Genomic DNA, 25,944 nt, shown 5'->3' on the forward strand with positions numbered 1-25,944 from the left:
TTGATCAACATAAATAAATTAATGAATTGCCTAGATAAATAAAAACTGAATGCAGATGAATAAAAAGTAACAGTGTCTATAACCATATATTCTCTCAGTTTATTTCTTTATCATAACAAATTATTTATTTTATTGTTAAAGAGCATACTATAATATACAAAACATACATCTCAAAGGAGGCATTCCTACTTTCCTTTGCACAAGCTCACATGTGACGCTTCAGTTAAAGATACAACTTGTTCTTATATTATAATGGATTCTATCTGGTACTGGCTTCAGAGGCTCTCAGCAAAAAATTGATTATATGGAGAAAGGAGATTAGTATAATAATCACCGAACTTTTCTTTTAGTTATTTGAAAAATTATTGGAGGTTTTCATTTTTTATTTGAATTACTGATATTGAAAAAAGTGATAAAATAAGAAATTCAAACACAACTTTATTTTTTTGGAAAAGAGATTTAGTGAGAGTTTTGTAAAGAGGGCTGAATGACAACCTTTAATTTTTTCGTATTTAATTTATAAAAAAAATCTCCTGATCTCCTCCACCTGCATCGACAAAAATGCAAGTAAACATGTTCAAATTATTATCGTTATAGAAGTTTAGAATTTTATTATTGAATTCTCGAAAAATAATTAACTGTTAACTATGACGCCTCATCGTCGACGCATGTTGGATAGTGTTCACTGCATGGAATATCAAGCATTGAACGACAGCTTATAAAACATTGATGATTTTGAATTAACTAATTAAGTAAGTATATAATAAAATTGGAAAAGCATAATGAATAAGTAACTACGTAAATAATCAAAGAATATTTTGGACAGTCCAAAAGCATAACGAATTATTGGATTTAAAGTCACATGTGAGTTGGTAATGACATTCTCAAATGTAAACCAAAGAGAACGAGCTCAAAAGATTTCGAATAATTGGATCCGATCGGCTAAAAACAGTGTAGATGTGATCACTAAAGATGGAAAAGGAGTAATAATGGCAGAGTTTTGAGACTTTTTTTCCTCACAAATTTAAGTAAATTTGCAAAACAATAATTTCAAAATTATTAAATCAAGAAAATAGCCCTGCTGACGACTAAAACAAAAATTTAAGAAAAGTGTAAATCATTCCTATAACAACAACAATGTCACTAACTCGTTCCTTTTCAAGCTGGAGTTTCATGATTTCCATCAGTCTAATGAAGTTGAAGTGAATGGTAAATGAACATCCAAAAACATCAGGAAACAAAAAAAAAAACAATGCGAGTCTTAGGATGCAAGAACCTAATGTTGATTCATACGTCGCAATGAGCATTCTGAATAATATAATGTGCACGTTGGAAAGCAATCTTGACTATGGCGTGCCATGTAATGTTTCTTTTTAATTTTTTTCTTATCAGCATTGAAGCCGGAACCAAAGTTTGTTCCAAAGAGTTACATACAACACAACAACAGTTACAAGCTTAGCTAGGAGCTCGGATCATAAAATTAAAGTACAAGAGAACACATTACATGACATGAGCCTTCTGAACTCAGTAAGGCTCATAAAATTAAAGTACAAGAGAACACATTACATGACAACACAACAGTTACAATCTTACATAACCAGAACATCTCATAGAGATCTCCGATTCCATACCTAACATTTCACTACCCTTCACGCGACTAATCTTGCTAAGTCCGAAGAATCCAACCAAAGTTAAAGCTCAGAATGTTAACAAGATCACTGCAGCCTGTATGTAAGCCTGCCATACATACCGCAGGTTACTTTTTAGACCATATCAAGAAAAAGAAGTGAGCTATATCAGCTTACTTATTCTCAACTCGCCTTCTGCTTGTTCTTCCTTCTTCTCTTTTTAGAAGAGATCGAATCATTTCCCGGATTGTGTGATGCTGCTGAAACAGGCACAAACTCTGTTCGAACACCCATTTGCTGAAGAAGCTTGATTTCATGACGTGGTTCCGAGAATAGTGGTGGAGTTCTTGGCAATCTCTTGTTTGCCTTCTGCTTGTTCTTCCTTCTTCTCTGTTTAAAAGAGATCAAATCTTTACACGGATTGTGTGCGGCTGCCGGAACAGGCACAACCTCTCTGGGAACACCGATTTGATTAAAAGGGAGTTTTGTTGCCTCTGGCGACTTGATTTCATGCTGTGGTTCTAAGACTAGTGTTGAAGCTCTTGGCAGGGGTACATAAGAACACCTTGAAATGGTCACTGCTCCAGGAAGGTGATTAGCCACACATTGTGTATCATCCAACAAGACTCCATCATCACCTAGCCTCTCTGTCTGAGGCAGTGAAGTTTTCTTGACTTGGTTCTCTACCTGAGGCAGTGAATTTACCAAAACTTGCTCTACCGATGTCCTCGGCTTTTGATCATCAACTAAAACTCTGAAACTGCTTTGCTGAGCAAGGGGCATTATTACACCACAACCATTAGAAGTGGTAGCCTTGAACTCGTTGCTGATGACAACAGAACAATCCTTGAGCACATTAAAGACATCACAAGCACTAAACTTGGACTTGATAACTTCAGAAATCTGTGGTCCATAGATAGGATCATCTAAAAAGCAAATTTAATCAGTATTCATTATTCAAACAAAACTGAAACATACAAAAAAAAAAAAGTCTCATTGGTCTTCTCTTAATGTTTACCTAAAAGGGAGAGGATAGATGAAAGTGCAGCTAGTTGCTCAGCTTCTTTTTTATTCTTACCACATTCACCTTTATAACAAGTACCGTTCAGTACCAAAGAGGAAACAAACAAATGAGACTTTTCAACTTGAACGGTCCTATATGCACATTCTATCTTTTTCTTGTCAACAAACTCTTTTAATATCATCTTGCAACGTGTTTTGTCCTGACATACGAGCTGCATAAGACCAAAGAACGAATCATAACATCCTCAGCTACTTACCAACGTTGTAAGACCGTACATTAAAAAAAAGTAGAGATAAAAAGAACCTTGCGGAGATAGAAGTGAAGATTTGTAGAAGTAGGAGGAGATGTAATATCCACTTTATTGAGTAGATGTTGTAATGCAACCTTGGCAGCGTCTTGCTCTGCAGATTCACGGTCGGTGAAAGTAGTCGAGGTGGAAGAAGTAAAGTTCTTTCCACCGACAGAAACGGTACATGCAAATCTAGTGTCGTACACTGGAAGTGGTATGTTTGTTCTCCGACAATAAGAGTTTAAGTCGTTCTTATACATCGAATTGTCCATCATAACTGCTGCAAAAAAAAAAAAAAGATGAAATGAAAACGAAAGCGACAAGCTTAGGAAGGGAACAGAGGAAATTGAGGTATGTACACAGAGGAGGAGGAGGACGAAAGCTATGAACTGTAGCGGGAGGGTGGAGGATGTGACTTGTGAGGGGAGAGTGAGTGGGAATGTGGGGGGGAGTCGACGGAGGCGGCGATGTATCGCCAGGTGGTGATGCTGAGAGAGACATATTTGGCGGAAGGCTAGAGGTTAAAAGTGTTATAAATAAATGAGATGGTGAATTTTCAAAACCGACCTTAGCTCAGTTGGTAGAGCGGAAGACTGTAGTCTGTGACAGCAAATCTTTAGGTCGCTGGTTCGATTCCGGCAGGTCGGATTTCTTTTTTTTTTTGAAGATTTTGCTTGGCCCAAAATGCGTGATTTTATTACAGCCCACACTGTGTGTAAACCGGAAAGTAAAAGTCCAACCGGTGAAGCTACTGATTGACTGGTTAGACCGGTCGAACCAGGTTTTTTATTTATATAAAAATGTATATAATTATATACTTATACTATATAAACTTTAGTTTTACATATAATATTTTCTTTATTTTTTTTTATTAACTCAAAATAAACAACAAACATAAATCTGAAAACTATGTAAACTAAAAACTAAAAAAACAAACAAATGATTTACAGCTAAAACAATCATATTATTTATTTTTACAACTAACATTTCAAATTTTAAGAATAAGGTAAAATAAAAATAGTATATGAGAGTCAAAAATATATTTTTCACTTTTTGTTATAAAAATAAAAAATCAATTAAATAGTGATAGTTGAACACTAATTATAAATATTAAATTTTAGCTAAATAATAACTAAAACACTTAATTATATGTTAATTTTTAAGAACCGGGTTTTAAAATTAAATTGGATCACCGGTTTTACCGGGTTTCAGCCTATTTTACTGGTTTTTATCAAATCCGGGTTTTAAACCGAATCAGATTTGGTTTCTTCAGCGAGTCACGGTCGAACCGGTTCGACCGGCCGGTCCGATCCGGTTTTCAAAACACTGACTTATTGTTGTTGAATGTTGTCGATTATATATAGAGAGTGCTTTTCTTATTTACTAAAGTTTTTTAAAATACTTAATTTATAATATGATAACTTTTTCTATTTAATTAATTTGAACATTTGTAAAAAAATCATTGGCATATATACTCGTTGGATGTTTGTATAACGTGAATACTAAAGGTGGTGTGATTCAAGAATAACCTCTAGAAGCATACTCAACCATTAACCATAGTATAACATACTCAAGAATAACCAAAAGAATTCTTATTTTGTGTTTATATCGTTATATAATACATTTTTAGTAAATAATTTTTTTTTCTATTTTCATAGTAAAATAAACAAATGAGAAACTATCACTTGTAAAGTAAGAATGTAAAAGGATTCAAATCAGTTCTCTGCATCGATACAATATTACTCTCTTATTCCTCACTTCTTTTTTTTTTTAATAACTAGTACACTAAACCAAATTGCAATAAACATAAATGATAAATCCAATAAAAACTGATCCGAAATGACTCATATATATCCGATATTAATCCGAATATGACATGAAAATCTGAATATCCCAGATTATGGTTTCAAGTTTATGATTTCATGTGTACTCTTTTCTCTGTGTTGTTATGATTTAGTAGTATATTTTATTTATTTTATTTTATTACTACAACATTTTCAAGTAGTATTTAACTTTAAATATCACAGTTTAAAATTAATAGTTTATTAGGTATATTAATAACAAAAATTTGAGATAATATATATCATCCAATTCTTGATAGAGTAGTAAAATATAGGACATCATGTGGGGATTTGCGGCAATAACAGAAGTTTAAGATACTATAGACTTGTTAATACATAGGAGGTTTGCGACAGTAACAATGGTTTAGAGCACATACATAAAACCCAATTTCTTCGCCTTTTGACTTGCATAAAGCAGCGCAAGCAGTATGGTCACACCTTGTTTGAAGGGGTAAATCCATGTTTTCCTCTTTAACGCATTGACATGTGTTCTTCACACACTTGATATTGATTATACTTGGACATGTGATCTTTGTACAATCAGAATCGACGTTGCAAGTTTTCGAAAGAATTTGAGTGCCTGTGAGATGGTGTTTTGATCATGCTTATTAAGAGGAGGCTAGTAATGAATTAAGTAAACATACTACGCAAGTGAAAGTAATCTTACATGATGAGAAAAGTAGAAGACCGATGAATATCAAAGCTGCTTTCTCCATTTTTACTGAATATAAGCTTGTATTTTCTTTTCTGTTTGAGTTGTTAGTAGAACTATAGTGAAGAATTCAGAGACTATTTATAATTGTAATTTGTAAGACAAAATTTGTTTTAAGCAAAATATTTTTGCAGGTTAATGTTTGAATTTCGTTCCATAAATACATTTTTGCAAGAATATATTATACCAAAACCTATAAAACCGTATATATTTTATACCTAAACATATAAGATATTACATATTTTATACCAAAATTGAAATTATATATCCTGTATTTTTGGAATAATATGATACGATATGACAAAAAGTAATAACATGATATGATAAATTAATTCTTAAATAAGTAATTTTAATTAGAATTTTAAGTCCTATTAGTTAAACCCTCATTTAATTTTGATGCAGTTTTACCAACATCCACCAATTTATCTTTAGTTAAAAATACAAAACTATACAAAATAGTTTCTATAGTGTCGTAATTAAATTAAATACATTGTTAACAAACTTTGTGAATTCATAATACAACATGTATTATGGTTTAGCAACATCGAAGAGATGTTGTGGTTTTAGACCTGAGGGATTAGGGCTTCGGCCAGAACTTTCGGGTAATTAATAAAATTATGGAAGTAGTGCTTTTATTTTTTTATTACATGGATTAAGATTTGGACTTCCGAAAAATCGCATGAAAAAATCAATATTAAATTTTCAGTATTATTTTAAAGTGGTTACATATTAAATTTTTAAAAATTAAAATATAATTATATGAAAAATAAGATTATTAGAACTTTCTTATAAATAAAATATATTGAAAACACTAAGTCATGCAAATATGCAACCCTTCAAAAGTATTAGGTCTAGTCATCAGTATTATTTTTTAATATTATTTCAAAAATGATATACATTAATGTTATTAAATGATAATATATATATAGCTGATATAGTTTCATTCGGTATAAGATATATTTTAGACATTGCATATAGATTTAAGATGAAAATATGATTATTAGATTTGAAGATGAAAAAAAGATTATCAAAATTTTATTATAAATAAAAGATATTAAGAAACTAATGACAAAGTGATGCAATCCTTCAAAACTATTAGGTTTAGTAATGAATATTAAAATTTTAATATTCTCTTAAAAATAATTATTTATGAAATGTTTAAATCAAAATGATAATACATAAATTATTTTTGTTGAAAATATATGTATATAATTTATATAGTTAAGAAATATTGAGGATAAAAAAACTAATGCCAAACTTATTCAATCATTCAAAAGTATTAGGTTTACAGTTTACTAATAGATATTAAATTTTCAATATTATTTTAAAAATGATTATATATTAAACATTTGAAACAAAATGGATAATATATAAATGTTTTTGTTAAGAGAAATATATAAATGATATAGCTAATAAGGTTGAGGATTACTATAAAACTATTAGAAATTTATTGTTAATAAAAGATATAAGAAACTGATGCAAAGTGATGCAATCCTTCAAAAGTATTAGGTTTTATATTATATTATATTATATAATTAAAATATAGTAAGTAACCAGTTAGAAAAAAGTGATATAAACTTTAATTTTTTTTTTGCAGTTTTGAAAGCAGTAATAGAAGATAAGTTTTGCCAAAAATATGCAATTTTCAAAAAATAAGAATATAATTTAAAATATTATTAGTAAAGGTATAAAATGATGATTTAATACGGAATTTTCCAAATTTTCATGGAACTTTATGAATAATTTTTCAAAATAAGTTATATTAGTAAATATTTTTGAAGTTACTATAGTAATAAAATAAGTTTAAAATTGAAAAGGTATATTGCTAAAATGATGATAAAAACGTTAAAATCTTAGTTATAGTTTTTAAGACACTCATGAATCCATTTCTATTTAGAAGAAAGGCAATTCCACCATCACTTATGGTTCCATAAGTGAAAAATACAAATAAATATAAGGGAGTGTTATTGGTTTGTATATTTTAGTAGATTTAGAAATCCAAATCAAGTGTTATTGGTTTTATGATTTTAAAATCTATATGCAAATCAAATGTTATTGGTTATATGATTTTAAAATAGATTTTGAAATCAAGTGTTATTTAATAACAAGAATTTATTTAAGGATTTGATTTGAAACTATATTTCAATGGATTTGTAAGGGATTTTACTCTCAAAATACAAAGGAACAAAAACAAAGGTAAACCTTGTTATTTTCCTTGGATTTGTAATATTGATTTTTAAAAAACTCTCTCAACATCACAATTTATTTTCTGTTCACGAAGACATGAACCCCACACCACCTACAGCTACAACCTCATCAGAACATATTAGGCTCTTCTCCATCCAACTTCATCATGACATCCTGAATAATAGGATGAAAGCTGTACGTAAAATTACATGTTAAGTAAACTGACCACAATTTTTCAAGTTTTCTGCTGCCTTTGTTAACTTTTGTAGTGCTTGATTTTCTTTCAATATACAACGCTTTCTGAATTTGAAATGGGCTAATCAATAACACTCTTTACATTGTAAAAATTAAATTTCCCAGATAAAATACAGAAAGGAGATTGTAGTTCAAACAATCCACTATGAATCTAAAAATGAATATTGACGGCTCACTGTTTAAAGAAGATAATCATTGACGTCAGCGATTCAGCGTCTTGCACGTTAACCATCTTCTGTTTAAACATTTTAAGAACTTTAAAGAGAGAGATAGAGAGAGATTCCCTAATTTCTTGTTTGTTTCTGTCATTAATCATTTCATGAGTAGTAGATGATTATTGTTATCTTAGTTTTTCTCTGTTATATCAAATGATTATTGTTATTTAAACATTTCTTTGATTTCTTTCCTCCAAAATGTTTCTTTGAGCCTATGGAGTATACATCTTTCTTCTCATATGAATTCAAACAAAAATAATACTAATAAGCTGGTCTCATCTCTCGTAAATCCATTTGATTGATTTATAATAAATCTACTTACTTGATTTTGAAATCTTATTTGAATTCTTATGAAGTCCATTTATTTTATTTTACAATCAGTGGATTTATCAAAAAATTCCAAATCTGTTGAAATTTCTAAATCCATTAAAATACTAGAACCAATAACCCCCACTAAAACTAATTCGCCTAAACCAGGATGGTGGAATTGCCTTGTATTTATTTGTATTTACCTAAACTAAACTTCAATAATAATAAATATGATTATAAATACCATTGAAACATACTTTAATGAAGACTAAAAAATAGACAGTGAATACTAAAGGAACCAAATATATTTTTTAAACACCTGCTATAAAAACTTTAATTTATAGATTTTCAAAAGGTAGATCAAAGACTACTCCAGAAGATATGTATTGTTTGAAAAGGCACTTATTCAGATTGTAACTCTCCAATTTTTTAAAAAAGAAATATAAGACTATGAAAAGATATGATTGTTAAAAAATGTGTTGTATTATAAAAATGTACGTTGTTAAGGAATGTATTGTTTAAATAGATGATTGTTTAAAAAAGAATTGTCAAATCTAATTCTTTTACTGACATCAGCCAAAGTATTTTATGTCTTTTAGATCATTACTTGAGAAAAAAAAAATTTGACTATTAGATTGAAAAAAAAATCTATAAAAAGATGATGTCAGCAAATACAAAAAATGTTTACTATTATATAGATTTATTATTTGATATTATTCTATAGACATCCACTTCCATCTGTTCCATCCTACCGATAGAAGTGTTTTTAAGGCAGTATTATCGATGATTCTTAGCAATAGAATTCTTAAGAAAAAATTATAAAATATTTGGTGGACTCCACCATGATAAAAGAAATCGGTCACAAAATACATGAGATAAGAATCGATTATGTTGAGTTGTTTGCACTGTTTACGGGTCGTACAGACACATGACGATCCGCAGTTAATGATAGAAGTGTTTTAAGGCAGTATTATCGATGGTCCTTAGCAATAGAATTCTTAAGAAAAAATTATAAAATATTTGGTGGACTCCACCATGATAAAAGAAATCGGTCACAAAATACATGAGATAAGAATCGATTATGTTGAGTTGTTTGCACTGTTTACAGGTCGTACCGACATATGGCGATCCGCAGTTAATGCATTTTTTATTTTTTTTAATCAGAAAAAAACCAAAAAAAAAAAAAAATTAAAAAACTCTTAGCGATAATCATGGTCTTATAGTATACTCAAACGATAGTATACTCAAACGATAGTATCTAACATAATAATTAACTATTAAAAAGAGGAGATAGTTCACAAGTGGCAAAAAGGAACATTCGACTATATATAAATTGCAAAAAATAGTTTAGTTTATAAACTTTTGATCAAAAATAAAAGTTTAGTTTATAAATTGTGGTCCACAATTCCATCAAAATCTGCTGTAAAGCCCTAACAACTCTACCACATAATATTTACTTTCCGTGGGATGTGAGTATGTGACTAAGAAAAGAATCTAGAAGATTCGACTTTTGGAAAAAATCGATTAAAAACACAAGAACTACTACAGTATATGAAAATCTAGAAGGGTCACATTTTCTAATTTTTTGACTTTGTAAACAACACGCATTTTGACTTTGAATATTGGGTGAAACACGCAGTTTTTCTTATATAATGACTTTAGTTAATCCTAAGTTGAGAATCAATCAGTAAAACGATAAAACTTATATCAAAACTCTTTATCATTATTTGCAAAAACTAATATATGGCTGTAACAAACTCGTCTAGTACTACCTGTGATGGTTCGTTCATCATCAACCTTCTTGTTATCGTTTCTTCACTGTTCGGGACATCATCTGCGCAGTTAAACGCAACGTTTTACTCCGGAACTTGCCCTAACGCCTCAGCCATCGTTCGCAGCTCTATTCAACAAGCTCTTCAATCCGACCCGAGAATCGGAGCCAGCCTAATCCGTCTTCATTTCCACGACTGCTTTGTTAACGTACTATAAGCTCTCTAGATAACCCATCTTGATTTTATTTTGTCCTAAGCCCTGCTGTCTTTGTTACACTAAAACTCTCTACTATGCTTCTTTACTTTTTCAAAAGGGTTGCGACGGGTCGCTCTTGCTTGACAACAGCTCAAGCATCCAGAGCGAGAAGAACGCTGTACCCAACGTAAACTCGACAAGAGGATTCAATGTTGTGGATGATATCAAAACGGCCCTCGAGAATGCTTGTCCCGGCACCGTCTCTTGCTCGGACATTCTAGCTCTTGCATCTGAGGCCTCCGTATCTTTGGTAATAAATGAAAACTGAATTTAACATATCACACACATATGTGTGGGCCCACAATCTGTGGAATATTTTAACCCAAATATTTACCCTTTTTACGGCACCCTAATATTTTTATTTTACCTATATGTTCATCTTTATCTATACAAATAAACATGTTTAATCAATCTTCAGGCAGGAGGGCCTACATGGACTGTGTTATTAGGACGAAGAGATGGTCTTACCGCGAACCTGTCTGGGGCGAACTCGGGCCTTCCATCTCCTTTTGAAGGCATCACCAACATCACAGCTAAATTTACAGCTGTCGGGCTAAATACAACCGATGTGGTAGTCTTATCTGGTAAATTATGGACATGTTTAGTTACTTGTGTCTTACTCCAAAACAAATCAATCCCTAACGTATGCTAATTTCTTGTGGTTTAATGTGTATAGGAGCGCATACGTTTGGACGTGCAGCTTGCGCAACCTTCAACAACAGACTATTCAACTTCAATGGGACAGGAAGTCCTGACCCGACTCTGAACTCAACACTTCTCAGCAGTCTTCAACAGCTATGTCCTCAAAATGGCAGCGGATCAGTGGTCACTAATCTTGATCTGAGCACACCTGATGCTTTCGATAACAATTACTTCACCAACCTTCAGAGCAACAATGGTTTACTTCAGTCAGACCAAGAACTGTTATCTGACACTGGTTCTCCCACCATCCCTATTGTTACTTCCTTTGCAAGCAACCAAACTCAGTTTTTTGAGGCGTTTGCTCTGTCCATGATCAAAATGGGGAACATTAGTCCCTTGACTGGGAGTAGTGGAGAGATTAGACAAGACTGTAAGGTGGTTAACGGACAATCCGCCACTCAGGCAATTGAGTTAAGGTCTGGCTCTGCTGAGAAAGAAGTGGGTTCAGCAGAAATGTGAGAAATAACAAGGCTAGTTTCACCGTTCGTTTATCATATATATACGAACAATTATTCGAATAAGCTAAATCATTTTCGTACAAAAATGGTTGGGAATAATTATGTGGTAACCTGGTAGAATTGAGGTTTTAATAATTTCAAATATGTTGTTATGCTAAATACATGGATGTATCACATCTTCTTATAATAAATTACATACATTATGGTGGATGGATTCATGGAGATCATGTCAATTATGGAATTGACGTATAAGTCAAAACTACGAAGTCATGAGAATTATCATTACAGCAAAGTTAAGGTTGTATATATTTCAAACTTACTTTATAGGACAATTTACAATATTCAAATTTTCTTTTGGCTTTAGCGTTATTATCTATTCAATAATGCATACAGTTTTAGAAGAATTGTTTGTTTAAAAAAAAAAGCCAATATAAAACTCTGATGTGTGTTTCAAAAAAACTCTAATGTACTTTGTTATCCCAAAATCTAGTTTAATCATTAAACTATTGGAAATTAATGAAATAGAATAATTTTAAGAATTATATGTTTAGGGGAGTGAATCCGATGCACACATTAGTTAACTTATAAATGACATTTTCACATTGTGGAACCTTCATTTAGTTTGCTTTGAAGGTTCACGGAATGTTGAAAATGCCCTAGTTTTTCCGTGATGATGGAAGATTGGAAGGGGAATTGCTTCAGTTTTGGCTTTTATTTAGCAAGTTTGATGGGAAATGTAGCCAACTGGGCCTCAAAGCTTGATTATGAATCTAATTGTTTTCTATTTTATAGAAAAGCTTTATGATATAAAATATATGTACATGTATATATGTGTCATTTTAGAATACCTTTTTCAAAATTAATTTTCAATGTAGTTAGTTATCAGAGATACTTAGTTTAACTGCACTGCAGTCATAGTAAAAACTAATGAAATATAAGAAGCTTTAAGGATTAATTAACATTAATAGTAAATTTCATGAATCGTACGTTATAGTATGTTCTAAGCTCTTTCTAAGAGTCATAATCCATATCCATATCACCGTCAATCGAAGATCCGGAGCTAGTCACGCATCTGTGATATAGGTTAATGTCAAAGGATCATCTCGAAAGTAAGACTTCTTGAGATTCTTTATCAAAATCAGTGAAGTAACAACTCATTATAAAACACTTGATTATAAATCTAATTGTTTTCTCAAAATACAGCTGTAAAGGTCTAACAACTCTTGAAGGTAGCAGTTATTTCGCAGAAATGTGACTTATAAACTAATTTGCGTAGACTAAATGTGACATATAAACTAATTTGTGTAGACTAACTTCTTAAAAAGCATATTTAAAAATTTTGCTTATCAACTGTGTGAATTGAATTGATTAGTTTACAAAAAAAAAAAACTGTGTGAATTGAGATCTTCATTCACATTCGTTTTTGTATGACTTCTCGATATTAAACATGGGAAAGATAATACATTAAAGATATTTTCGATATATAATTATATCATGTTTTAGTGTATTACACTGTTAATGATAGAAAGAAGTTAAAACAATATCGATCACCAGAACGAGATTTCGTTTCAAGAACGCAAAATCTGATATATTCTTATATAAACTATTTATAAATTCATTTACCAAACGCGTGGAAGGACTACAATAATGCAAGTGATGGAGATGGTATAACCTAACGACAAATAACTTTTAACTAAGGAAAATGTGGAGGCACCAGCTTAATTTCTCATCTTTTGGATTTAGTACACAAACACACACGTTAATCTAGTTATTCGCTTAATTTAAAATCTTTCACTTTCAGGACCGGATAATAAATACGCGTTAATAAACCTTTTCTCCCTATAAATATAATGATTTCAAAATGATATGGAATACTCATAAGCTCCGCACCAATCATAGAGAAACAAAATTCAAAACTAGTTACTTCCAAAACCTAATTAATGGCTATAACAAATACTTTTACTACTTGCAATGGTTTCTTCATCATAATCCTCACCACTCTTGTCATCTCATCTTCATTGTTTGGAACTTCAAATGCGCAGTTAAATGCAACGTTTTACGCTGGAACATGCCCTAATGCCTCTGCCATGGTTCGTACCATTGTTCAGCAAGCCTTTCAATCTGATTCGAGAATCGGAGCCAGCCTCATCCGCCTTCATTTCCATGACTGTTTTGTAAATGTATAAGTAATATTTACTCAATACAAATCTTTAACATCAAATATTTATGATCTTTTATGCTTAAACCGTTAATTTTATTTATTTTCTAAAAGGGGTGTGACGCATCGATCTTGCTTGACGACAGTGGAAGCATCCAGAGCGAGAAGAATGCTGGCCCGAATGCAAACTCGGCGAGAGGATTCAACGTTGTCGATAATATCAAGACTGCCCTTGAGAACGCTTGCCCCGGCGTTGTCTCATGTTCTGACGTTTTAGCTCTTGCCTCAGAAGCCTCAGTTTCTTTGGTAATAACACATTCTTGATATGACATCAAAAAATACATATGCTTACTGTTCATATTAATCTATATAAACGTACGTTGTTGAACATTGTCAGTCAGGAGGGCCTTCATGGACTGTATTATTGGGCAGAAGAGATAGTCTCACAGCAAACCAGGCCGGGGCAAATTCGTCAATTCCTTCTCCTGTAGAAGGACTTAGCAATATCACGTCTAAATTTTCAGCTGTCGGCCTAAATACTAACGATCTAGTAGCCTTATCTGGTAATACTATCTACATGTTTAGCTAACTTGCGGAATAAGTAACAAAAAAACCCTAACTCCATCCGTTATGGTTATATATATATATCAACGTATAGGCGCACATACATTCGGACGTGCTCGATGTGGAGTGTTCAGTAACAGACTATTCAACTTCAGCGGCTCGGGAAATCCTGATCCAACTCTAAACACGACGCTTCTCAGCAGTCTTCAACAGCTATGTCCTCAAAACGGCACCGGATCAGGGATCACCAATCTTGATCTGAGCACACCTGATGCGTTCGATAACAATTACTTCACCAACCTTCAGAGCAACAACGGGCTTCTTCAGTCAGACCAAGAACTGTTCTCTACCACCGGTTCAGCCACGATCGCGATTGTTACTTCTTTTGCAAGTAACCAGACTCTGTTTTTTCAGGCGTTTGCTCAGTCCATGATTAATATGGGGAATATTAGTCCCTTGACAGGGAGTAGTGGAGAGGTAAGACTAGACTGTAAGAAGGTTAACGGAAGTTGATTTCCCTCAAGCTCTTTAGCTTTTTGTTTACTATTTGCAAGCTCTGGTTAAACCTTCTTGTTTTTCCTTAAAAAAAATTATTACAAGAAGCTCGATCACTTGAAATTTGTGGTTTCTATGAATTTTTAAAAGACATTTTAATGATAATTGATCGCCAAATTTCAAATCTGCAGATCACTAATCTGGATATCATACTTTTAGTTTTGTAAATTGCATTGTCAAAATTCAGATATTTAAATTTTTATTCTTCGTAGTATGAAAACCATTGAAACTTTCAGCAATATGTAATCATCGTTTCTGTACAACTTTGTATATTCCTAGTTGTAGTTTTAGATTTTTAGTCCAGAATTCCTTAAGTAAAAATAGCAAATAAAAAATCATCTCTTTAATTAAAAGATCAACTTTATCTCGTGGGCTCCAACAAACAATTTATCATTGATGAATTATATATAAATCACCAATCAACAAAGACAACAAAAACCGTCCAAAATGCAAATTGAATTATCAACCATCATGACAGTCCTTGTTGAATGATTTCGCCGACACATAAAATTTACAGTTGAAGTTTAGGGGAGACAGAAACTTATTCCGTAGGCTGATTTTGCGGTCAAGATATAAAGCAGTCCTCAAGAGGTCTATTGGTCTGACCTCTGAGGTTAACAAGTTGGCTACAACAAATTGGAATGTTCTTTGATTAGTGGGTTGAGCGTGAGGTTACTCATTTGGTTTTAGGTTGTGCTCTTGGTCCATGACTTGAGGTTAATGTCTTTTTTTTTTAAAGATTAATGCTAACTTTACTCAAAAGCGAAAAAATAAGAATTGATTACTGTTTAGCATTATGTCGTTTATCGTATTTTTGTTAGTCGAATGTAATAGACTAATATATAATTTCTAATAGCTAGAGGAACTAATGTAAAACGATATAAAGCTCCAAGTCTTTTAACGAGTCAGTTGATTATAATAGTTTCAACATTCGGTTAATAACTTTTTGACACTTAAGTACGTATGAAATTGACATTTACCCTCACGAGAAAGATGAACAAGAGTAGAAAATCATTTAATCAGAAACTTAATTTTCAAGAAAGAAGAAGATGAGAAAAAGGGTCCAATAAACAAATGATTGCCTGTGTGGAGGATTGCCTCTTCACAAGCAAGACAAAAATGGACCCCCCTCGCTACCGGTTTCATCGATTCATCACACAATCGCACTGTTGACCCCATCACTCAAGACACCATCATCCATCATTACTTCGTCAGGCGCGTCTTCACGTGACTCTCTCCCTCGTCAGCTACACTGCTCACGTGCTTCTTGCATATTGACTAATTAAAGCTTCTTGCATATTCTTTCGTTTGGTAATGGATATTCTTAAAAGTAAATGTCGATAACAATAGTATTACTGAAAAAATGTCAATAACAAAAACAAAAAAGGGGGCATGTATCTGATTCATCGAACCATTTGTTACATAGCTATTCATTAATATTTTTTCGTTAGTCAAGTTAGGTTGGTTACAAAAAAAACTAGCAGCGCGGATAAACAAAAAGGGGTCAAAAAATTATAGTGTTAAGGGTCATGCTAATATAATAGTGTCAAGGGTCATGCTTTGCATGCATGGATAAACAAAAATATATTAAAAAACATGTTCAGTATATGTTACTCATGTATCCTTGTTTTTATAACTAAGTTGGAAGGATTTATAGATTAGCCTTAAACATTTTTTTATCATCTTAAATTGACTTATTCGTTACATAAATATAATAACACGGGGTGTCAAAAAAATCATGTATACACAGCCATAAGACATAGGGTACCTCTAAACATAAAGAAAATTCAAAATTGTTCATAGATAAAATCTAAATAAAAGGATATTAGAATCTGTATAATTAATTTAGTAGGGCAGAGAGGAGAAAAATAATTGAGGAAGGATTGATATGCCACAAAAATACTTGACATGGTAATAATAATAACAATAATGTGAGTATGCATGACTTCAATTATTGCAAGGAGCCTAAAAGCATGACACCCCAATCTTTTGTTGAGGATATCATCCGCGTCCCACGCGTGTGGGTCCTCTCACTCTTTATTCATGTTTAGCCATAACTCCACTCAAATCAAACTTTGTAAATTCTAAAAAATAACAACAAGATACATGCGTAGAAGGAATATAGTATGTATTTTTTCGCCACAGGTTAATCATGTTACGAAATAGTGAAGAGGGAACTTGTCGCTATAGTTAGATTTTATAAAGTCAAAACTAGTTTGTGTAGCAGTAGGCGGCAGATATTGCTCCTTGAATTTTGTTTGTACTGGTACGGTGGTACCAATCTGACAACTCGTAACATGTATATCAGTATATGTATATTGCTTCAAACAGTGCTAAAGTCACATACTAGTCACGTTATGTTGTTATAATGTTTGGCTGGTGATAGAACTCATGAGTTCTGTAAACAGACAATAATACGTACGCATGTATTTGTATTAGAAACAAAATTCGTACTTATTAAATACAAATATTAAAATATGGTTGGTGAAATGAAGCCATTCGACTATTAATCCATGAATTATAAGTGAGACCCTACAATTTTTAGCAATTGATAACGAAGTACTATTTTGAAACCAACTATCATGTCCATCACATGTTACCATTCATATACATAATCATGAAGCTATTTAATGTCTATAACTTTTCTTGAAAGCAACTCGCAAAAAAAGTTTTAAAGTTACAAATAATGGGAATTGTATTCATAATGTTGGGTAAGAATACATTAATCAAGTTTTTCTAGGACCATCCGCTGTGGTGATAAGTTTTGAGCCCATAAAAATGTTTGGCCAAACTTTTTATAACGAGAAAAAAAAAACAATTTTGGTCAAACTAAAAGGAAAGTTAATTTGATTGAGTGTTTTCGTGACCGTTTGATGGGTCATCGTTTTCACATTTTAATTCCTCTTATCATTATGTGTCATCAGTAATCATTATGTCTTGCTCGCCCCTTTATTTGGTAGATATTACAAGCATTTTTCATGGAAGCATGAATCCCTGTTCCCTAATGCTGAGTTCTAATTCTAAGCTCTGATTCTGTAAGTAAAGAAAATAAATCTGATTTGGATCCAGTATCAACAGCAACTACGATGTCAATCGTTAAGTTCTATTCTTAACTTCCAATTATTATTTTTCTTGTTTTTCTTCAACAACTTCAACTTTTCTTTTAAATCTCTTAAAAGTTACTAAAACCTAAATTCAAAAATGCCATCATTGACATGTGACCAAGAATTACGCTGGCCGGTCAAACTAATTATGGTCTTCAATGATTTTCAACAAACAGACTAATTCTTCAAGAAACTCAATATCTCAATGGTTTAGTATACTTAAAGTTCAACGGAATACTTTTCTGAGATTTTTTTTTTTTTAGAAAAAGGAAAACTTAAGATGATCTGGTAAAAATACTAACATGTAAATCTTTCAAAATTATTATTATTCTATACTAGGTGTGGGCTCTAATAAATAATTTGTTTTACTATTAACTTTTATATTTATGCTAATTTATTTAATTAGATATAAATATGACATTCATTTTTGTGTATTTCTTTTTTTAAACCAAATTGCAATTTCTTGTTGCACAGGCTTAATTTTCTTAGTATTTATACATGATCCGTTTATCTAGAAATTGAATTATTTGCTTGATTAAATTTGAATTTAACAAAAAAAATCTCTCAATTTTAAAAGCAGTGATATTTTTCTAATTTTAACATTTTGGCTCGTAAACAGTTGTTTAAAAAATGTTTATATAGTGTTCTAAAGAAAAAAATATATGATAGATCTTTTGCAAAAATATGAGATTTACTTTTGGTGGTTCAATTGTAAGTACACTCATCTCACGCTGTAAGAAATACAAAAAAAAAAAAAAATTAGTGATACATACTTTTAACCATATAAAACTATACAGAGAATTTAGATAAAATTCAATAAAACATATTATCAGTAATTTATAGAACCGGTTTAAAGAAATCTGATACTTGCTTTCATATCCAGACTACATGTTACATACTAAAGCATATTAATAAATATTAAAATTTTAAATTAGCATTATATCAATAAAATAAATAATATAAAATTAAAATAAACGTTGAATAGAATATATGTTACTGTCACAAATCGTTAATTTTAGTTTAGTTGAAAATTTTCTTTTTGCAATGAGATTTTTTAAAGGTCCAACATTTACAACTTCATTACTAATAATGTCTAAACACACACCAATAATATCTAGATACACAAAACATTATAATAAATAACTAGTGAACAAAAATAACATATATATAGGAGACATCAATAAAAATGCAATAGGATACAAAAATTCATTGACTAAAACTTTCTTTTCATAGTAACTTTCTAATATTTCTTTAGATTCTTTAAAATAATTATTTGCCAAATCTATCAGAAAATCATCACAAAAAAAACTATTTTAAAAGCAGAGGATTCGTCAATAGAAACACCAGTCCTAGTCCCCTAAATTAAATTACAGAAATAAGTGAAACACTAAATTATATAATTAATGTGGATCAATAACTAAAAATACTATATTAACAACTACATTAACAAAAAAAGATTAAATCAAAGTGATTTTTGAACTTTTCCATGTAGTCCAAATTAAGTTTCAGCACCTTAACTTTAATCTTGTAGCAATTTTAGCCCAATCAATTTCTCTAATAAAATTATCCTATATCATACAGTTCAATGACTGCATGCGTAATGAAATATGTAATAACATAAACACACAAGGCGCCAGTCTCGTGTAAGAATGAGGTATATATTTATATGCATTCACGTGCGTATGTGAATTGGCAGTTGTCGGTCAATTTCCTAAACTCCATCTCAACCCCAAAATACCACATTACGTATGCATACATATTCATATCCAATATACTATTAAATAGAGGTGTGTGATTAAATTCAAAACTATATTATTTGGTAAAAGTAAACTATAAGTTTGTTTTTAATGCGAGGGGATATATATAGTATATTTTATTAATAAATTAGACTGAACTTGGAAGTAAATAGAGAAGTGGGGCTTCACTTCACGACATGAATCCATAAGGCCAAAGCAGATCTTCTTGTTCTCTCTTTCTCTTCCCAAGCTCTTATTCCCTTCGCAAGAGATGGAACTAGCCTTGTGTCTAGGTGACAATACTAACAAGTTCTCTTTCATGGAGAAGCCCTCGAAGACTAATAATAACCCCTCTGCCTCATCGACCTCAACTTCCGACAAGGATCTTGGGTTCAACATGGGTTTAGATGTACTTGGTTTTGGTGGTCACAGATCGTTGTCATCCTCATCGTCTCCGTCGGCAGAAGATGAGAAGAAGAAAAATAAGAGGAAACCAACGCCGAAAGCAAATGATTCTGATGGATTTAGGGTTTCGTCTTCCGTAGATCCGTCACTACAGCTTCAGCTTCACTTCCCTTGGCTCCCTGAGAATAGTAAGGGTTTTAGTTTATAAACTAAAATTTTGGCTTACATGTTTTCCTTTCTTATATTTATTAAGAATATGATTAATTATAGTTTATATTTATTAAGAATATGATTAATTATAGTTTATTGTCATACTTATAATTATTATGATTAAGGTGTCGATGGGATGTTGAAATCATTTTCCAACTATGCTTTGACTGATTTGTGACAAGAAAGAAGACCTAGGTTCTGTAGAAAACAAAATTAGTTGTGGATGTTTAAGGTTATAAAATTAATCGGTTATATATTCCACACATCCCGATGATTAGCTTTGGTTTCAGTTAAGTTCTATGTTTTTTTTTAACAATTTATTTTTTATAAGGAGTTTTAAAATATATAGGTCGGCGAGGAGGAAGGATGCTCTCAGGAGCAGCTACGGTGCCTGAGGAGGAAGAGGAGGCAGCGCTTAGTATGTCAGTGTCCCCGCCTGATAGCGTAACGTCGTCGTTTCGGTTGGACTTTGGGATTAAAAGTTATGGTTATGAGAGAAGAAATAATAAGAGAGATATCGAAAACGATGAGGTTGAGAGATCTACTTCAAGAGCCAGCAACGAAGACAACGATGACGACAACGGAGCCACCAGGAAGAAACTAAGGCTCTCTAAAGACCAATCTGCTTTTCTTGAAGATAGCTTCAAAGAACACAGCACCCTTAATCCTGTTCGTCTTCCATAATTATTTACATTCTTGAATTTCTTTAGATTTTTGTGGGTTCCAATTCAAATCTTACCCTTTTTACTGTTTATTTTATGCAAAATAAACATTGCAGAAGCAAAAGATTGCGTTGGCAAAGCAGTTGAATCTTCGACCTCGTCAGGTTGAAGTTTGGTTTCAAAACAGACGAGCCAGGTTAGCTTATGTCATTATAGCTTCATTTTCTTTTTGTGAACAGCTTTTTTGTGATGATTAATTTCTGAAAAAGGAATGAGGACGACATGCATCACGAGTAATAATAACACATTGTCGCATGTCTATTCTTGTCAGTTTTTGGGCAAAAGTAGCAGATCACTTCTGCTCATCATTTCCACAGATAATTGCTTATACTGACTTATTTATAGAAAGAAACAAATCATAACTCTTTCTCACAATGTAAGTATGTAACCAAATATCATCACTACTCTATTTATATAAATATACCAAATTGCTTATACTGACCTATTTATAAAAAGAAAACAAATCATAACTCTTTCTCAGTTCTCACAATTTATCATAACTACTCTACTTATACAAATATACAAAATAGTCTAACATTACATCAAACTTATTTTATCACTTGGTGAGCTTTTGATCTTTCATAAAAGTTTTCTTGATTATTTTCAAAGTTCCATTAGGGCATCTCCAACCCCACTCTATTTCTCACACTAAACTCTATTATAGAGTAAAATTTTCTCCAACCCCACTCTATATCCCACTCTAAAATAGTACAACTTTATTTCTTAGTCAATATTTGGAGTAACTCTATTTCTTACTCTATTATAGAGTGAAACTTTTTTATTTATACTTTAGTCTTTTTATTTTTCAATATTTTTATTTGTTAACTATTTATTTTATTTAATTATGCTAACAACACATAATTATGTTTAAAACAATATATATATATATATATATATATATATATATATATATATATATATAAACGTTTAAATTTTATTATTATTAGCAAAAGAAAATAAGCACTAAAATAAAAATAATTTTATTAGATAAAAAATTCATTTCACAATCTGAAATTCGTTAATGATCATTTGTGAGAAACATACACTAATGGAGATGTTTAAGTTAAAATGTATTATGCTATTAGTATAATGTAATATAATTATTAATATAATAAATGTTTGATATAGATATATAATTTATGAAAATTTTGTGAAAAATAAAATGTAATGGATCAATTTGTAAGTTTTATAAGTAAAAGCTATTAGTCATAAAATTAGAAAAGAATATATTTAAGAATATTATTTTTAGTGTCAAATATAGAGTAAACCATTGAAGAAAAACTATACTCTGAGTGATACTATTTTAGCGTGAAATCTACTCTAAAATAGTGTAAACCATTGGAGATGGTCTTAGAGTGCTCATTTGAGTGAACCTTTTATCTACAACATATCAAGAAGCAACATGAGTTTATATATGACTTTGTCTGGATGATTATTTATCGATCGAGGGTTATGTTTATGTAATTGACAGGACAAAGCTGAAGCAAACGGAAGTGGACTGTGAATACCTAAAGAGATGCTGTGAGTCACTAACCGAAGAAAACCGGAGGCTTCAAAAAGAGGTTAAAGAATTGAGGGCCTTGAAGACTTCTTCTCCTTTCTGCATGCAGCTTCCAGCCACCACTCTCACTATGTGCCCTTCCTGCGAACGCGTTGCTACCTCAGTTTCACAACCCTCCACGTCAGCTGCACACAACATCGACTTGTCCAAGTCATCATTTCACAGTCCTTTGATTCCGGTTAAGCCTGGGACGGGAAAACAAGTTTCATGAAAGCACGTGCGGAATAAATGGTTACAGTTTGAGCAATGGCTGAGTGGTTTAAATTGGGTCTTCAACTGTGTATATATTAAGATTTATTTTCCATAGTAGTTGAGACCGTCTCCTATTTTGAAAGACGTCTAGAAGAATGATTACCGGTTAGTGTTTGGTTTTCTTTTGGATTTTTTTTTTCGGCATTGTTTTCGTTTGGTAGGACCGGTTAAAGCAGATAGAAGAAAATGGTTTGACATGTTTATTGAGTGAAAGAGAACAAAAAAAAATTATATGCTTTGATCTATTAATACTTTGTAAAGCTGTATATTCTATTTTAGGCAAAATGGTTTCTTGTGCATAGAATCCTAACCAAGTTTGTTCTCCAACATCAAGACATAGTCAGGCTGTTATTAAATGAAGTACATGATAGGCTAAGTTGCATGCTGTGGGATTTCAGAGTACTCGGTTTCACAAAGAATGTCATTTAGACATTTTGCACATTTTAAAAAATTAATTGAAATGCATTTATGTTTTCATTAATATTATATATTTAACCAAAAATATTTTAGATGAATATATTTATTTATAAAATTAGTGTATTTTATAATTAATATTGAGATGAAAGTATGTGTAAATTGTATTAGAATGCTGTGGGATTTCACAGTACTCGATAACACAAAGAATGTCATTTAGACATATTTGCACATTTTAAAAAACTGATTGAAATGCATTTATGTTTTCATTAATATTATATATTTAACTAATAGTATTTTAGATGAATATATTTATTTATAAGATTAGTGTATTTTATAATTAACATTGAGATGAAAGTATGTGTAAATTGTATTAGAATTGTAAAACGATATTTTTATGCGATAAAAAAAAGATTAAAATGACGACTTAATATGAACAGAGAGAGTATTTTATCTATTGTTCGGAGAACTGATGAGTGGACATGCTTTTAGGGTTCGGAAGTTTGCTTGGGCCTTGTCACTTGGAATGCTGAGGAGAGTAGTAGTACTTATGGAGAGTTTCGGTGATGCAGCGGACGATAAGGTAAACGGTCGATCAAAGAACTTTTAGGGTTCTAAAGACCTGTTCTTGGGATCAATCAAGAGTTTCTTTCGATAGCGTTTTGAGACCAACTTCCTCTGCATCATTCTCTCCGAGTTGGAAAAGATTCGTCCTCGAATCTTAAATCGTTTTTTTTGTGGTTGAAATCTTCAAATATGCATCTTCAAATCCGAAATTTGCATAAAGCCTGATCTTTTGACTTTGCCTGAAATTCGCACGAAACTCGTCCTATACGAATTTTGCACGGATCTCGTCCGGTCCTATTTTTGCACAAACGAAATTTGTAAAAGAATCTTCACTGAAGACAAAATCGACAACACAGACATCATCTTCGTAGACGTCGTAGATCGGATCACCGTAGATCTCTTGATAGATCTCAAAGTTTTCTTCTCTCTCAACAAAAGGACTTTCGTCCTGGATAGGATAGATGTTCGCATTCACCATGACATCCAAAATCGTTCTTTGATTAAGAAACCAAAGAGACGAAGCTCTGATACCAACTGGCGCAGCGTACGAATGGGTTAACGGTCGATCAAATAACTTTTAGGGTTCTAGAGACCTGTTCTTGGGATCAATCAAGAGTTTTTTTCGATTGCGTCTAGAGACCAACTTCCTGTATTGATGAATTTAATCAAATCAATAACAAGGCAACTCAAAGAAGATGAATTTAATCAAATCTCTTTCAAGGTATAAAACAAAAGCTCATTTATTAATTATCAAAGTATGAATACAACTTTAGGATTGAATGCATATTTATAATAAATCCTTAAATCTAGAAAATCATAATCTTAACTAAAATAAGAAAACCATTAAAATATAGAAAATACAAATAAAAGGTAATTATCTGATGCAATATATTTAACAAAATAAATAATAAGATATTTGGAAATATTCCAAATACTTATCTGCATCATTAGGGCATCTCCAACCCTACTCTATTTTCTACTCCAAATATCATTTTGGAGTAAAATCCTCTTCAACCCCACTCCATTTTCAACTCCAAAATGGAGTAATGGCTAGGGTTACTCCATTTATGGAGTAATCTTACACATTACTCCATTTTGGAGTTGAACTTTTTTTATTTATGAAATGGTCCTTTAAACTTTTAATCTTTTTATTTCTTACTTAAATAATATTTTAAAATAATAGAATAACATAAAAACAAGATATTTCATTATTTATCCAAAGTGGTCGACCATAGTGCAAACTATTCAAGAGCCAACGAGTCAAAAAAAGAAATATTTTGCAACGCAACAAGAAGCATGCAGGAAAGATGTTGAACGTGCATTTGGAGTTCTACAGTCGCGCTTCGCTATTGTGAAAGGACCTGTTCGTTTTTGGAAAAAAAAATGTGTTGCATGACATCATGACTACATGTATAATTTTACACAACATGATAATTGAGGATGAGCGTGAATTCGATGCACCAATTGAAGTTGCAAGAGAAGCTCCACCTCCAGAGATCGAAACTGCAGAAGATGAAAATGTCCGATTTCAAAATTTTCTTGCTCGATTTAGGATTATCAAAGATAAAGAAGCTCATTTTTCATTACGAAATGCATTAGTTGATCATCTGTGGGAAAAATATTCTAATGCCTATTGAACCAATTTATATATTATGTTTTATTCTATTTTTATGATTTCTTGTACCTTTTAATAATAAATGTTTAATTTAAATAAAATATATTTTAAGGCATTTTTGCAAACATAAAATAGTTGGGGTTAATTGGTAAACTTTTATAAGTATAAGATATTATTAACAATTATTAACTATTTTGGAGTAAAAAATGGAGTAATACATTAGAGTAAAACCTTACTCCATTTTGGAGTAAATTTGGAGTAATACATTGGAGATGCTCTTAGGTCTAGCCAAGAAAGGATATTTGGGTGTTCTCTTTGGCAGCCTTCTCTGGCAAATCGCATGCCTAGTATCGATTGTTTTGATCTACATGCACCGAAATTACTGAGATGATCGCATTGGTCTTGCAGGCCGCAATAAAATGTCAGTTGATAC

At 31.6% G+C, this 25,944-nt stretch overlaps 5 protein-coding genes and 2 non-coding genes across 7 annotated transcripts; 5 read left to right on the forward strand and 2 right to left on the reverse strand.

Annotated features, from left to right (window-relative positions):
• Positions 1–1,376: 1,376 nt before the first annotated feature.
• On the reverse strand, positions 1,377–3,442 carry LOC108815225 (uncharacterized). Its single transcript, XM_018587869.2, has 4 exons — positions 3,301–3,442; positions 2,956–3,221; positions 2,647–2,863; positions 1,377–2,554 (listed from the first exon to the last, which is right to left on the reverse strand). Exons 1-4 carry the CDS (start codon positions 3,440–3,442, stop codon positions 1,812–1,814), a joined length of 1,368 nt encoding a protein of 455 aa, XP_018443371.1. The 3' UTR covers positions 1,377–1,811.
• A 61-nt stretch (positions 3,443–3,503) lies between these two features.
• On the forward strand, positions 3,504–3,589 carry TRNAY-GUA (transfer RNA tyrosine (anticodon GUA)). Its single transcript is given in 2 exon segments — positions 3,504–3,540; positions 3,554–3,589. It is a non-coding gene; the product is annotated as a tRNA-Tyr (tRNA).
• Positions 3,590–5,111: 1,522 nt separating this feature from the next.
• LOC108815226 (defensin-like protein 306) lies at positions 5,112–5,498 on the reverse strand. The gene is made up of 2 exons (XM_018587871.1): positions 5,450–5,498; positions 5,112–5,362 (listed from the first exon to the last, which is right to left on the reverse strand). Exons 1-2 carry the CDS (start codon positions 5,496–5,498, stop codon positions 5,112–5,114), a joined length of 300 nt encoding a protein of 99 aa, XP_018443373.1.
• On the forward strand, positions 5,395–5,492 carry LOC130498218 (small nucleolar RNA R20). The gene has a single exon (XR_008937139.1). It is a non-coding gene; the product is annotated as a small nucleolar RNA R20 (small nucleolar RNA).
• Positions 5,499–10,123: 4,625 nt separating the features above from the next.
• Positions 10,124–11,862, forward strand: LOC108814494 (peroxidase 53). Its single transcript, XM_018587081.2, has 4 exons — positions 10,124–10,440; positions 10,547–10,738; positions 10,907–11,072; positions 11,165–11,862. Exons 1-4 carry the CDS (start codon positions 10,204–10,206, stop codon positions 11,647–11,649), a joined length of 1,080 nt encoding a protein of 359 aa, XP_018442583.1. The 5' UTR covers positions 10,124–10,203; the 3' UTR covers positions 11,650–11,862.
• Positions 11,863–13,509: 1,647 nt separating this feature from the next.
• LOC108814260 (peroxidase A2) lies at positions 13,510–15,030 on the forward strand. Its single transcript, XM_018586794.2, has 4 exons — positions 13,510–13,828; positions 13,921–14,112; positions 14,204–14,369; positions 14,465–15,030. Exons 1-4 carry the CDS (start codon positions 13,589–13,591, stop codon positions 14,881–14,883), a joined length of 1,017 nt encoding a protein of 338 aa, XP_018442296.1. The 5' UTR covers positions 13,510–13,588; the 3' UTR covers positions 14,884–15,030.
• Positions 15,031–19,925: 4,895 nt separating this feature from the next.
• On the forward strand, positions 19,926–23,175 carry LOC108814259 (homeobox-leucine zipper protein HAT14). Its single transcript, XM_018586793.2, has 4 exons — positions 19,926–20,358; positions 20,730–21,049; positions 21,159–21,238; positions 22,574–23,175. The coding sequence occupies exons 1-4, from the start codon at positions 20,037–20,039 to the stop codon at positions 22,872–22,874; spliced, it is 1,023 nt and encodes a 340-aa protein (XP_018442295.1). The 5' UTR covers positions 19,926–20,036; the 3' UTR covers positions 22,875–23,175.
• The last annotated feature ends 2,769 nt before the right edge of the window (positions 23,176–25,944 follow it).

The sequence above is a fragment of the Raphanus sativus genome, chromosome 7 (genome assembly GCF_000801105.2).
Source record: "Raphanus sativus cultivar WK10039 chromosome 7, ASM80110v3, whole genome shotgun sequence".
NCBI classification, from domain to species: Eukaryota; Viridiplantae; Streptophyta; class Magnoliopsida; order Brassicales; family Brassicaceae; genus Raphanus; species Raphanus sativus.

What these genes read in the sequence shown, in the direction of transcription:
- LOC108815225 (XM_018587869.2), bottom strand. Translation starts at nt 3,442, where the DNA reads ATGTCTCTCTCAGCATCACCACCTGGCGATACATCGCCGCCTCCGTCG. An exon ending in TTCACTTCTATCTCCGCAAG is followed by an intron (nt 2,864 to 2,955) that starts GTTCTTTTTATC and finishes GGTCTTATGCAG; the next exon opens with CTCGTATGTCAGGACAAAAC. An exon ending in ATCTATCCTCTCCCTTTTAG is followed by an intron (nt 2,555 to 2,646) that starts GTAAACATTAAG and finishes TTTGCTTTTTAG; the next exon opens with ATGATCCTATCTATGGACCA.
- LOC108814494 (XM_018587081.2), top strand. Translation starts at nt 10,204, where the DNA reads ATGGCTGTAACAAACTCGTCTAGTACTACCTGTGATGGTTCGTTCATC. An exon ending in TCCACGACTGCTTTGTTAAC is followed by an intron (nt 10,441 to 10,546) that starts GTACTATAAGCT and finishes CTTTTTCAAAAG; the next exon opens with GGTTGCGACGGGTCGCTCTT. An exon ending in CTGAGGCCTCCGTATCTTTG is followed by an intron (nt 10,739 to 10,906) that starts GTAATAAATGAA and finishes ATCAATCTTCAG; the next exon opens with GCAGGAGGGCCTACATGGAC.
- LOC108814260 (XM_018586794.2), top strand. Translation starts at nt 13,589, where the DNA reads ATGGCTATAACAAATACTTTTACTACTTGCAATGGTTTCTTCATCATA. An exon ending in CAGAAGCCTCAGTTTCTTTG is followed by an intron (nt 14,113 to 14,203) that starts GTAATAACACAT and finishes GAACATTGTCAG; the next exon opens with TCAGGAGGGCCTTCATGGAC. An exon ending in CGATCTAGTAGCCTTATCTG is followed by an intron (nt 14,370 to 14,464) that starts GTAATACTATCT and finishes ATCAACGTATAG; the next exon opens with GCGCACATACATTCGGACGT.
- LOC108814259 (XM_018586793.2), top strand. Translation starts at nt 20,037, where the DNA reads ATGGAACTAGCCTTGTGTCTAGGTGACAATACTAACAAGTTCTCTTTC. An exon ending in CCCTTGGCTCCCTGAGAATA is followed by an intron (nt 20,359 to 20,729) that starts GTAAGGGTTTTA and finishes TAAAATATATAG; the next exon opens with GTCGGCGAGGAGGAAGGATG. An exon ending in AACACAGCACCCTTAATCCT is followed by an intron (nt 21,050 to 21,158) that starts GTTCGTCTTCCA and finishes TAAACATTGCAG; the next exon opens with AAGCAAAAGATTGCGTTGGC.
- LOC108815226 (XM_018587871.1), bottom strand. Translation starts at nt 5,498, where the DNA reads ATGGAGAAAGCAGCTTTGATATTCATCGGTCTTCTACTTTTCTCATCA. An exon ending in TCTTCTACTTTTCTCATCAT is followed by an intron (nt 5,363 to 5,449) that starts GTAAGATTACTT and finishes ACCATCTCACAG; the next exon opens with GCACTCAAATTCTTTCGAAA.